This window comes from Schistocerca nitens, chromosome 9 (genome assembly GCF_023898315.1).
Source record: "Schistocerca nitens isolate TAMUIC-IGC-003100 chromosome 9, iqSchNite1.1, whole genome shotgun sequence".
Taxonomy (NCBI): Eukaryota; Metazoa; Arthropoda; class Insecta; order Orthoptera; family Acrididae; genus Schistocerca; species Schistocerca nitens.
The window spans coordinates 261,342,800-261,357,107 of NC_064622.1; the positions used below are offsets into that span (position 1 = coordinate 261,342,800).

Consider the following 14,308-nt stretch of genomic DNA (forward strand, 5'->3'; position numbering starts at 1 on the left):
CTGTTGCCAAAATAGTGGTGGTTTTACCAACACACAATTGATTGCTTCACCTGTAGCCACATCTTCAGTTGATAGCATGTTTGACATCACAGAGTTATAGTAACAAGGCCACAAAAGATGCATAACATGGTTGATGCGAATGTTCCGTTCTTGGCAAAATGCACAGTTCGACATGTCAGTGACCATCAAACATCACATTGCGGTCACCAATTATTGCAGGTTGAATAAATTCACTTTATTGCAAATAAGAAACTGTTCTGTAACTCATAATTTTTTTTAAACAGAGAATCAAACAATAGAATAATTACAAAACAGAGAGCAAACATAAATCAAAGAGAGAGTGTGTCAAAGTTAACCACTGCAGGGAGGATTCACTTGTGTAGCACTACACTTTGCTTAAAGCTGCAATTCAGGCTTACAGAACACATTCAGATAACATCACAAGCAATTAGCTAAGCTGTGGGAAATATTGACAACAACCTACAACACCAAAGGTGTTGTTTGTATACAAATGATATATTTTGTAAAATCAGCATATTTTGTAGTTACGAAATTATATGATGCAGAATATAAACTAAATTTGCCATTACACTTGCAAAAATGTAACAACAGTAGGAGCTACCTAAATATGAATACTGAAACATTTTCCAGGCATTAGCTATGTGTAGTAGTAGTAGTAGTAGTAGTGACCAATACTGATCCACACCCGAGACTTGGGCATGCAGTCATGAGGCGCACCATAGAAGTCACCAGATGCAACTAGAAGTTAGACATCTGTCAGAAGCCGCCACTCTTATCTGTGCACTCTACCAGCAACAGTTCTTAGAGACTTCTGCATATGTGTTATTGGACTGTTCTTGTGAGCCACTCTATGGCAAATGTACCTATTATAATAAGTTGTTTTCTAGACTTAATAATGTTTATTGTGTCAGTCATTGGGTGGTGTTCTCTCTTCTGGGACTAGAAGACATTGGTGATGAGTAGGCTCATATGTTCATGTGTTTTTTGTTGTGCAGTTGCTTTTCACATTTTGTGGTGATTGGAGTCTCTGATTCAAACACTGGTGCAGCAATAGAAGGATCTCATCATGATGATGCAACAAGCTGTGTTGGAATTGCTCTCCAAAAATTCATCTCTGGCTCCATTTCCTCCACAGTTCCTGACAAGCAACAAGGCAGTAAAAGACTGGGAGGAGTATGAACACCACCTATGGCAGCATTTTCATGCATTCCATGTTACAGTTCTGGAGGTATCTCATGCTCTGTTTTTGTCATGGATTTCTCATATCAGGTGTTGTGGCAGTTGGTCCCATTGCAGGAAGCTTCCTTGTTGTTATTTGTCACCTTATGTTTGTTGCTGTCTTCCTATTACTGCCACTGCATACATATCATGGCCACTAGAGCTGAATTTCACCAACACAAGAAACAGCCCCATCAGTCGTATTACACCTGGGCCTCAACCCTCAACAGCCTTAGTCATAATTGTCATTTTGTCACAATCTAGTCCAGGGCTTCCCAACCTTTTCAGCTGGCGGACCCCATCTACAGTCGAAAATCCTTGGCGGACCCCTAGTCAATCAAGAGCAGAGTAACTTTAACTTTCAGAGAGAAACCTATGGGAACTGAAAGCTTCTTAATGTAAGTGCCATGTTCCCAATGACCCCCCCCCCCCCCCCCCCCCCCGAAGTATCCATAGTCTTTGGAGGTTCTTGTGATTGTTCTTCCTTTGGTCGTCCTCCCTCCTCATTCATTTCAACTGGAAACTTCCCTTGTTGTGAAGGCAATGGAGAAACCGCACCCTTCTTCAATGATCCTGACTTCAGCCACGGATCCATGTTAGAAGTAATAAACTGGTCAAAAATCAACTTATAAAATAGGTAGTGCACTGACAAAGCAAGTTTAACATTTAACGATGCCTGGGGCTGCATACATGCCAGCGAGCACTGCGATTGGTCGACAAAGCTCGCTCCGCGCTTGCGTAAAAAGGTTTCAGCGCATCTAGCGTCATGAGCTGGCGCCCGTATTGTTGCGAAACAGTCGATCAAAGAAGCCGCATTCTCCGGCACTAAACTGTGTATGTGTTCTCACTTACGAACCGCAAAGGCTGTTTGGGAATATGACCTGAAGAAAAAGTACACATGTTTTTCACACGAAAAAAAAAATTTTGATGAATTTGATTTTCAAATTTTTATTCAATAATTTTACTTATTATTTTACATGATTTGGTGAAAGGTGGCTGCGGACCCCCTAGAAAGAGCCAGCGGACCCCTAAGGGGTCCGCAGACCACATGTTGGGAAGCCCTGGTCTAGTCAAAAGAGTAATACATGGACATCATGGTTCATGAAGTTATCATCTGCTCCACCTCAGACAAGGATATTGAGCAATGGCCCTCCAGTAAGAGGCCTCCTCCATTGAAAAGGTTTTGTCCATTGCCCAGTTGTATGAGGTCTCACATGCCGCTGGTCAGCATCTGGAAGCCTGTTGTGATGTTACAGTGGCACATGGTGGCCCAGTTATGATCACTTCATCTGGGTAGGACAATGTCATAGTGATGCAAGCCAGCTGATTCAGCAGTTCCCACACAGTACTCATGAGTTCCAGCTGCTGCTCCCTGTTGACATCATGTTGTGAGCATACTAGTTGTGACGGGAGATTAGAGTGGCAGTTTCCCACCACAGAGCACATGGCTTGCAATTGCTATGGGGCTGTGGTGAGTGGCTAGCATTTACGCAGCCTTGGAAAAACCCGAGCACTTGGCAGGGTTTTATTTCTACAGAAAAATTGATAGAAACAGACCTAAGGGTGACACGAAGGTGCGTCTTGGCACTTATGGACAGAAAAATATGTAAAACTAAATTATCTAGATGTGCCACAAAAATATATAATAGTTTAAAAGTTATTGTTGTCTTCAAAATTGTAAATTTATGAAAGTTCCAAAGCTAATATTTCGGTAATGCTTTGGCAATTAATATAAACATCGTGTCTACAGATGCAGCTAGTAGAGCTGCATCGAGCAATCATAGCTGATTTAGCATAGTATTTACCAATTTTGAATGAGAGGTCAGAATATGGGATTCACTGAGAGAAACTGTGTTTCTGGTAATAAATAAATTTAAAGAGACAAAACTGGTGGCAGCATTCTAAAATTTAAAGAGGTAGATGACTAATTAAGTACGTATTTTTATTTGTTTATTTATGTTAAATATCAGAAATCTGGGAAAAGCAATATCACGCGCCACAAGAACATTATTTGTGAAAAAATGGTGGCAGATACATAAAATTGGACTTTAAATTGTTATTGCCTGTAAATTTTACATAATTTTCAATGTATCAGATGTGCTTTTGTGTCTAGTTTTAGAATATTCATAATTCTTTTTGTCAAACATTGTTTTGATTTTGGCAGTCATTTTGAGGGTGCATAGGGTGGCCATCTTTGATGACAGGGAGTTGGTTTTGAGCGACACTAAGAGCTGGACGTGCCGCGCATCAGGTGGTAGTAGTGGGTTGGTAGCCACTTTTGGGGACAAGTATGTATATAGTGATGTTAAAAAATGATCAAGTTGAGCACAAAAAGTGTTTAGGACAGCAAACCAGAGCATATTTTGTGAACTGTGAATAGACTGTCGAGTGCCGTGATCGTGACATATGAATTTTATAGTGAAGTGTTATTGCATCAGTTATTAACAGCCGCCCTTATGTAAGAGCATTTTAAGTGTATATTGAATATACTGAAGAAAAATAAACTACTTGTTCAAATTATGAATCAACGTGAGTGACTCAATATTTTAAATTTCACCACAAGACCTGCCTGCATTGTTTTGTTATATTTTATTTCAGCTTACGACAGGTGTGAGCTGGCACCCAATGATGAAAAACATAGCCAAACATTGAGACCAGCCACATCTATGGGCCACTCAATTAAGCTGAGTGTAAAACACACACACACACACACACACACACACACACACACTGTCTCTCTCTCTCTCTCTCTCTCTCTCTCTGTGCCATAGCACGTGGGGGCTTGAGTCAAATTATTCAAACTTCAGCATGTAGTGTCCAGTACTGTCGTAATGTGTGTTGCGTTGCTCCATATATGACAGATCAGAATGTCCCTATTGTTGGGCCATCTACTGCATATGTTGAAAAAAGGCCACTTTGCAGTAGTCTGCCACTCAACTGCACAGAATGCAGCATCAGAGATCATGGAAAGGATATGTAGGAAGATTTGTCATTAGGGCTGATTACCGATCATGATTCCAATAAGCTTTTTATATAGACTTTCATTCTCACATGTCAGCTGCACCTGCTTTTAGACACAGGTGTGGCAGTTTCCCTGCTTAAAGGCCAAACAAATTTAGACCTTGGCTCTCCACAGTTGTCACCAGTAAACAGGCGCCTCACAGGATATGGGAAACATCAAATCCCCTTGCGTGGCCAATTCACAGCTGAAGTCACCTATAACTCAGTGACTTGACCTATTACCTTTATTGCCATCCATGACAATAGTTTAGCAAACATTGTTGGGTTTGATGCCTTTTAGGCCTTAGGCATTTTGGACATGGGCTCCATACAAGATAGTATCTGCTGAGGCCCCCTATCACTCACTGGAATCTCTGCACTCAAAATTTCTGCAGAACAGCTAGGACGCACCACAGACTTTTGAGCCCACATAACCTTGTAGCAGTCAGCTCATCCTAGATTTTTTCGTGCTAGAGACATTCCCTTGGCCCTTCACTTCCAAGTCAAGGTGAAGTTGGACTGGCTCACTCTCCATTTCCTCTAGTGAATGTGCCACACCATGTGTCTTTATTAAGAAACACTCTGATGAATTAAGCATTTTTGGCAATTTTAAGGCCCCTGTGAATTCACAGTCCATGGTCAACACATTTCCTTTGCCACATCCTGATGAACTGTTCAGACACACACTAATGGATAAATTCTTCTCCAAAACTGGTCTCTCCAAACCATGTCACCAGTTACCCTGGATAATGCATCCAAGCATATCATGGTCATTAACACACCATTTGGTCTTAATCAATACCAACAGCTGATGTTTGGAGTCACAAGGCCCCCCCCCCCCCTCCCAATTTATCAACACTATTTGGAATAGGTCACATACAATATTCCACACTGCTTCAACTACCTAGATGACATCATCATTAAAGGACATACTATGAGAAATCACCTGCACAACCTCCAGCACTCTTTCAAAAACTGCAGTCTGCAAAAGTCCAAATTTTCCCAACCATCTCTTGAGTACCAGGGCCACATCAGCTCGAGGCAAGGCATCTGACCCATGGAGAGTCTTGTCACAGCCATTATCGACTTGCCATGTCTCTTTTGTCATTATGTGAACTGCAGGTTTTTTTTTAGGTAAAATTGCCTATTACTATCAGTTCATTCCTGAGGTGTCCTCATTCGCACACCCACTGCATCTTCTTCCATGCAAAGGTGCTCCCTTTGTCTGGTCTTCAGGATGTGACCGGGCCTTCACCATGCTGTCGGAATGCCTCTGGTCAGCACCACATTCCAACATGCCATTGGTTTTGGGTACAGATACCACAAAGCATGACATGGGGGTGGTCCTCTCCCATTGGAATGCGGCAGCTACTTATGTTTTCATCCAAAACTCTCAGTCCAGTAGAGGTACAGTACTCTTAGACTGAGAAAGAGGCTCTGGCTGTTGTGTATGCAGTCCCTAATTTCATGTTTTCTTATATGGCACCAAATTCCTACTAATTATGGATTTTGTTATTTAATCCATATGGGTCCCTGATAAGGTAGCCCACAAGTTGTTGCAGTGGGCTTTGTTACCCTCCAAATACAAATATGACATTCACATCTGCTCCATGGTGTGCCCCACCAATGCATAATCCTTATTACACCAGCCTGTTGGCCTGGACCCCATGTTTGTTTGGGAGGAGATCGTGTGTTTTCATGGATGTCTCTTCCTGCCAAGCAGTAGATGGTTTTCTGATTACTAGTGCCTGAGTTGCCAAGGCAAAATCGGCCAAGCCTGTTTTCAGGCAGGTAGTCCGCCTCATCCAACAGAGTTGGTTTTCTTGTCCTCCAGTCACTGTTCCAGTCCAATTTCTAACTACTTTGTCTTGCAGCATCACCTCTCCGTCTTCGATGGGGTCCCCCTCATCTCCACAGATGATGCATCTCTCTAGATGGTCAATCCCGGGAGTTTGCTGCTGGAGGTTTTACAGCTGTTACATCACGGGCACAGAATGATGACCTAGGAGCCATGACATCCAGCAATAAAGCCTTGGAAATGCACTCATGTTGATTTCTTGGGTCTATTTCTTAATGTGTTCTGGCTAATTTGTTTGATGTGTTTCTGAATTTTCCACACATGGTCCAGTGCTCCTTGGCTATTCAAGCTGTCGCATAATTTTTTTCTGTGGAAGATCTTGTAGTTACCCTTGTTTCTGGCAATGGACCCAAGTTCCTGTCTCAGGCATTTTGTGAGTTCTGTGAGCAGTCAGGCATTCACCATGTTCGCTTCCTCCAATTCAGTCATAATCTAACAGGAAAACAGAGTGCATGGTCCACTTATTTAAGACCCAGATGCAAAAATAACTGAAAGACTTCCACACTGAAGAGGTGCTAAATTTTTTATAGCGACCTACCTGATGACTCCTATTGGTTCCCTTAGCACAGAGGAGCTTCTCCATGACTGCCAGTCTCTTTGGTATTTCCACTTGTTCTTTATGGTCAACAAGTTCTTTAAAAATGTTTTCTGTTATTTGTTGTTAATCTAGTATAATACTGATAGTAATTATTGGGTTTCCTCTGATCTCATTATGCTGTGATTTTCCTGCCTTATCATTGACTGCTCCTGTTTATCCCAAAGTTTTCTTCAATTTTTCATAGATAAATAAAGCTCTGATTCAACTACTTAATTTTCTGTTAATGTTTGTTCACGGACATATTTTCTGTCAACTTCTTAATAGACACCCTTTTCAGTGATTTCCCTACCTCTAATAGAAGATAGTTACATTTACAAGATCATAACATTAATAACTAATCAGGGGCAATCTTCATGCACTCACTAAGATTTAAAAATATTAAGAAGAGACATATACAAAATAAAAGTTAACTTTTTTCAGACACTTTCAAATGTCTACTTTACCTGCAAAAATTGGTCTTCGCGCATGAAGCCTTCAAGGGGTGAAGCCCATCCTTCAGATAGAACCTGCAGCCACTGAAGGTCTAGTGTTGTGATTTCCAAAGCAGGCAAATGCTCTGCTTCCTCTTTTGCTGCTGCTAGCCTGTTCTCAGGTACAAACAGCTCATGGACCTCATCACTCGCTTTTAATGTTGGTGGAATTATACCCTTAAATGTTAACACATTATGTCATTATGCCATTATGTACATATTTAACAAAAAACTTAGTGTACTACTATGTTTAACTTACATGCTCCTGTAAAAATTCTACAACTTGCATTGTACTTTCTTCAACACTCGAGTTAACTGTCTTCACTACCAAGTCAGGATTTTCAGGTTTTTCATATGCCTGATCAACTCCAGTGAAACCTGCAACAGACAAACATGTTATGAAATACATAGTCTCAGTCCCACAATCTGTATCAAATAGTTAATCTTTAAATGTCAACACATTGCAGTTAACTGAAATGCAGATAAAATGTCTGTAACTGGTTAGGTTATCTGAAATATTTTCTGGGAATATTAATTGATGCAGTTCACTTTTGGCTGATTCTTCAAATTTGTATTGTTGAGAGTACTGTATATCTTAAACTTAATGTTTTATTCACTTTCCTTTTACTTATTTATTGCTATCAAGAATTTTGCCTACTCTGTCTCATACCCTTTTTTCTTTGTGTTAATGCATTTTTGTATATTTATTCATAATTTTTGCACTTGCCTTTACACTAGAGTTATATTTATTGTAATTTTCTCTGTCAGACATCCTAACAGGCTGAAATGAACATAAAAATTATGTGTTTTGGAACTGAATGAGCCATTTCCACACAAATTATGAGTCATGAAACAGAAAGCCATAGGTAATATCCAGATGAAACACATATCTAAACAAGAAACATAACAATCAGCTCTTCAAAAAAGAGAAACACATGAACAATCGCTGAGGATAGATGTCTGCCTGTCAGAATACACTCTTCCCATAGTTATATATGTGCTCCTATCTATCTCTAGTTTTTCTGCTCTTTTGTAGCATCCAGATGGGTAAAGACATTCTAATCCTTCCTAATTAAGGGAGACAGTGTGTTTCCCCTCCAAAAAATGGGACGGTGATCAATTCTGGTGTCAAATACTCTCAAAATTAGTGTTAGTGAATATACAAAACTCAGTCACAATTATCAACTATATCTTTCATATTCTTCTTCTCTTTAGTTTTATTTTTTTCTTGTTCACACATTTTTCTCTTATGGTCTTTTTTCATCAATATTCTGTGATTTTTTTCTGGTTTTTTGATCTCTTCTCTGACATATGGTATTCATTATTCACAATTCAATATTAGTAATCTGAAAACTGAATCTTAACTATGCAATATCATGTTATTCCCAAGTTGTGCCCTAGATGTTTTGCCTTCCCTTATCCAGAGTTTAACTTTTTATCTTCCAATTGTAAATCTTTCATCCATCTCTTATTATTTTCCAACAATTTAATAAGACAAAAACTTCAATTTCAAAATGTGTTTATTTTCATTCTCTTTAAGCTGTTTTAGTTTTGGTGAAAATAAAGAAGCATTCTTCTGCTGTCTTATAACTTTCTTCATTTTAGAATAATATAGCTTACATTTAAATACATCAAACAATGGAGAATAATAATGCAACACATGCAGACAGAAAAAAATTGAAGCTAGAAAATTAAAGTAAACACGTAATGTCATGTATTACCTTTAATGCTTCCCTGTCTAGCTTTCTTGTATAAGCCCTTAACATCACGCTGTTCACATACATTCAGCGGTGTGTCAACAAAGACTTCAAAAAATGGCAAATCACTTTCCTTGTGGATTTTACGTGCCATTTCTCTGTCCTGTAATGTACGGTAAAAAAGATGCTAATGTATTTTTTGAAATTTCCATGTGAAAAAGTCATGTTCTAAACACACTGGTAGAAACTGAATACACCAGACCCTTGCTATGAAAACAAAAATTAATAAAAAATAATGCATTTCAGAACATCACACATAAAAAGAAGTTTCTGATGTCTTCATTGTACCTTTGTCACCACAGAATTGTCTTACAACAATGGAAATAGCATTATATTTTAATAACATTTTTCATTTTTATAAAAATTTTTGTTTTAAAAAGAAATTAAGTTTTAATCTTACAGCAGAAAATGGAGAAACAAAACTGCATAATGCAACAACTCCACTGTCAGCGAACAACTTCGCCACTTCAGCCACCCTACGAATGTTCTCTTCACGATCTTCCTTGCTGAAGCCTAGATCTTTATTGAGGCCTGTTCTCACATTGTCTCCATCAAGACCATATGAAGGTATACCTCGTGAGATGAGGTATGCTTCCAGTTCAAATGCAATAGATGTTTTTCCTGCTCCAGACAGTCCTATGGAAAAGAAATTTATATTAGTGTGACAGCAGACTAAAACTAGGAAAAACTCAACATTAGTAACAGGATTATTGAAGACATGTACCTGTATTAAAGTCAGAATATCATTCATGTTCAAGATTAAATTACAACAATAACAGTATAAAGATAACACAGCCAGATTTTTAAATTGAGCTATTTGGAGTGGCTGTTTTTCAATTATGAAGTTCATTCTTGAGGTGAGCAATAGCCTGCTTCTATTACAGCTAAACAAATCTCCTACAGAAATCTTGGCTGTTACAAATATGTTATGATGGAGTTGAAAACACGTGAAAATGAAGAAATCATTAATTTGTATGGAATTATTTTGGCAAATGATTAAAATACTAACCAAGCACATTTTATGAGTAAAACTTCAAGCCAGCTCATTGGACTACCACTAAGCCAGTACACTCAGCATATCTGTTCTCATTTTGTAAATATTTATTGTATAGGCTTGTTTTCTGATACGTTCCACATCCCAGATGATCTCTTCCCTATGGATCAATTGGAATGAAAGTACATCTAATCTAATCTTTGAGAAGATATTGGATATGCCAACAAAACCAATTGGGTGTAGTTTTTGTTTTATAATATGGGAGATTTTAATTGGTGTGACTGGATCAAGAAACAATGTTCTGGAAATTTTTGGGGAACACATAAGACATGCTGAAACATTGCTAAATGCCTTCTCTGAAAACTACCAAGAACAAATAGTTTGGAACCCTGCTCATGATGGAAATATCTTGTATCTAATGGCAACAAACATACCTGAAGTCTTTGGGATGTCCACACAAAAAATGGTATCAGTGATCATGACAACAATGATTACCAAAGTGCAAAGGATGACTAAAACATTCAGAAGGATATATATGTTCAGTAAACCAGACAGAAAATCGATAATGTCATATCTCGATGAGGAACTTGAAACTTGAACAGAACAGGAGCATATAGAAGAACTATGGCTCAAGTTTAAAAGAATCGTTAATCATGCACAGGATAGATATGCACCCAGTAGAACAGTTTATAATGGGAACAACTACCCATGGTCTACAGTCACTGTAAAGAAACTTCTAAAGAAACAGGGAGTACTGTGTAATAGGTGTAAAACAAAGCATAGGGCTATAGATAGAGAGATGCTGAATGAAACGTGTTTGGCTGTCAAGGGAGCAATGCACGGTGCCTTCAATGACTACCTCAGCAGAATATTGCAAAATGATCTTTCACAAAGCCCAAAGAAAAATAGTCGATGGAAAGGCTGTTACAGAACAGGAGCATATAGAATAACTATGGTTCAAGTTTAAAAGAATCGTTAATCATGCGCAGGATAGATATGCACCCAGTAGAACAGTTTATAATGGGAACAACCACCCATGGTCTACAGTGACTGTAAAGAAACTTCTAAAGAAACAGGGAGTACTGCGTAATAGATGTAAAACAAAACATAGGGCTATAGATAGAGAGATGCTGAATGAAACGTGTTTGGCTGTCTAGGGAGAAATGTGTAATGGCTTCAATGACTATCTCAGCAGAATATTGCAAAATGATCTTTCACAAAGCCCAAAGAAAAGTGGTCAATGGGAAGGCTGTTAGTGGCACCAAAGTGAGTGTCCAGCCCTAGTGAATGAGACAGGAGCTAAAATTGAGGTGAAATGCTTAACTCCATTTTCAAATGTTCTTTTATGAAGGGAAACCAAGGAGAGGTGCCCCAATTTAGTCCTTGTGGCACTGAAAAGACGAGTGAAATCATTTTTAGTGTCAGTGATGTTCAGAAACAGCTGAAGTAATTAAAACTGAAGAAAAGTGTAGGGCCCAATGAAATCCCTATCCGATTCTATATAGAATTTGTGGCTGAGTTAGCCCCTCTCCTAATTACAATCTATCATAGATCACTCAAACAACAAAATATGCCCAGTGGTTGGAAGAAATCGCATGTAATAGCTGTCTACAAGAAGGGTAGTAGGAGTTATCCACAAAACTACCATCCAATATCTCTCACATCAATTTGTTGCAGAGTCTTAGAACATATTATGAGCTCAAACATAATGAGGTCTCTTGAACAGAATGACCTCTTCCATGCCAATCAGCATGGATTCTGTAAACATCAATCACATGAAACCCAACTCACACTTTTCTGACAAGACACACTGAAAGTTTTGGATCAAAGCAATCAGGTAGATGCAATATTTATTGATTTCCAAAACATATTTGAATCACCTATGCTTGTTGTCAAAACTTTGATCTTATGCAGGTGATGCAGTTATCTGTTATGAAGTACTGTCTGAAGGAAGCTGCATAAATATTCAAAGTGGTGCAAAGATTGGCAACTTCCCTCAAATGTTCAGATATGCAATATTGTGCATTTCACAAAATGAAAAAAAACATGTCAGTCAAGTTGGACTTGGCCAACTCGTACACATATCTGCGTGTAAGACTCTGTAGGGATATGAAATTGATTGATCAGTTAAGCTCATTTGTTGGTAACACATGTTGACTTCACTTTATTGTTAGAATACTGGAGAAGTGCAATCAGTCTACTAAGGAGACTGTTTACAAATCACTCATGTGACCTATTCTAAAATATTGCTCAAGGGCATGGGACCTGTACCAAATAGGTCTAACTGTGCATATTGAATGTATACAGGCAAGGGCAACACGAATTGCCAAAGGTTTGTTTGACCCATGGGAGAGTGTTACAGTGGTGCTGAAGAAACTGAACTAGCAGACTTTTGAAGATAGACTTAATCTACTGTACACTGAGAAAGTCTATTGACTAAAGTTTCGAGAACTGGTTTTAAATGGTGATTCTTGGAATTTACTATAACCCCCTACATATCGCTCACATACAGATTGTGAGGACAAGATAAGAACAATTAAAGTGTACACAGAGGCATTCAAAAATTATTCCTCCCCCAGCTCTATACATAAACGGAATGGGATGAAACCCTAATAATTGGTACAATGGGAGAAACCTTCTGCCATGCACTTCACAGTGGTTTGCAGAGTATGGAAGCAGAAATGGATGTAGATGTAGAGAGGGCACACGAACTAATAAGAGAAGAAAGCTTGTTGCAAATATTTATGAAGAGGTTATTGATTAATTCACGTATTTCTCTGTGGTCAGAGACAACCCTATCCTCATTCTTAATGTATATTATTGTCTGACCCTTGCTTTTCTTACCAACTGTTCTTTTATTGCTTCCCACATGGCTTTAGGTTTATTCCTAGTGTTGACTATAATTTGCAGGTTGTAGTCTCTTGGCTTTGTGAATAACTTGAGAATTTTTTATACAGTCTGAAATAGTCATGAAATAACTCAATATATAGAGTTCTGTTGTATACAAGAAACTATTTTTTCTATTTTTGTGAGATATTTGTATTTCTAAATTTAATTATTTCTGCATTGGTGCTGTATAGATGTAAATCTGAAAGGAGATGCTACATCATAACAATACTGCAGAGTACCCATCAGTTCACTTATTTTAATGTCAACATGACAGGCATTGTGAACATCCATCCAGTCAGCAGTGTGGAGCAAATGTGTGAGAGTTGCTACAATATTCTTATTTCCCACTGATACTTGTTTCTATAAATGCTGGTATGTCTCTGCTTATCTGTGTTTGGCACGGCTATATTCAATATCAAATAGTTACTATCAAATGTACCATTAAAAATAATGTTTAATGTACGTGACAATGAGTTGTCGGTATTAAGAAAACTGTCAATAGTAGAGGAACTAGCAGGTTTTATTCTTCCAGGTCTGTGGTTCATATTTTCCATGTTATAGCATTTTAACATATACACTAGTTTTTGCCAAGCTGCAGACTCTCTTCAATCAAGTATGTTAATGTCACCATATAGCAAAATATTAGGGTACTTTGAGCTGTACACTTGGATCGCACGTCTATTTTTGAAATGAATACTGGTAAATAACTAAAGGATAAATGAATTTAATCTCTACTACTACATGTTCAAATGTTTTTGTAGTTCAGTTGTGTGGTTTTGAGTGCTGGATTACAGTCTACACTGTCTCTGGCAAGAATTAGACAGTCCCCTCCCTTTATGTCACCTCTGCAGAAATGATTAGTACAGAGGTAGCCTGGAAGGGAAAAATAGCCAATTTCATCATACCTGAACCAATGCTTAGCTACACAAAGCAAATCTACAGCTTTTGGATGGTTTCTAAGTATATTTATAAGTCTCAACTTTTGTTTCTTATGCTTGGCAGAGTTTTGAAGGAAAAAGGCTGTAATATGATAATGGAATTTCAATAAATATGTTTTGACTGGCATACAAACTAGACACTACTGCTCAGTGGTCAGAGACATTGATTTATGTTGCAGTCTTTGTAAACACCTATAACTATTAATCAAGGGTAAGTGGGAATAGTGCATAAAAAGTGCAGCATATTCAAAATAATATCTTCTGTCTTTAGTACTCCTTTCATCTTCCATGTAGAAGTAAGGTGGAATGATATCTGGAAATATAGCAAGATTATATCGCAATTAATTTTTATGTGTAACAATACTGCACTGTTTCATTTAATGGGGATGATGTGGATCAATATCTGATTAATAAATTTTATAAGTGGTTTTACAGTTGTTTGCCTGTTCAGCAGGCTAACTATTGTATTATTCATGAAAAGTTCACTCGAGTCACCACCTGACAGCTTTCTGAGTATTTCTTGTGAGAACAGATGAAGTAAGAGATCTTGCAAAGCAAACAATTT

The 14,308-nt window shown here is 38.2% G+C and overlaps 1 protein-coding gene across 7 annotated transcripts in view; it reads right to left on the bottom strand.

Moving 5' to 3' along the window:
* LOC126203429 (bifunctional 3'-phosphoadenosine 5'-phosphosulfate synthase) overlaps positions 1 to 14,308 on the bottom strand; it is a 365,659-nt gene that overhangs the window by 52,314 nt on the left and 299,037 nt on the right. For all 7 annotated transcript variants that reach the window (XM_049937746.1, XM_049937743.1, XM_049937744.1 and 4 more), the window contains 4 exons: positions 9,323 to 9,558; positions 8,887 to 9,025; positions 7,425 to 7,543; positions 7,139 to 7,342 (listed from right to left, as the gene is read on the bottom strand). In XM_049937746.1, the coding sequence (XP_049793703.1) occupies positions 7,139 to 7,342; positions 7,425 to 7,543; positions 8,887 to 9,025; positions 9,323 to 9,558 (698 nt within the window). The remainder of the gene's footprint in view (positions 1 to 7,138; positions 7,343 to 7,424; positions 7,544 to 8,886; positions 9,026 to 9,322; positions 9,559 to 14,308) is intronic.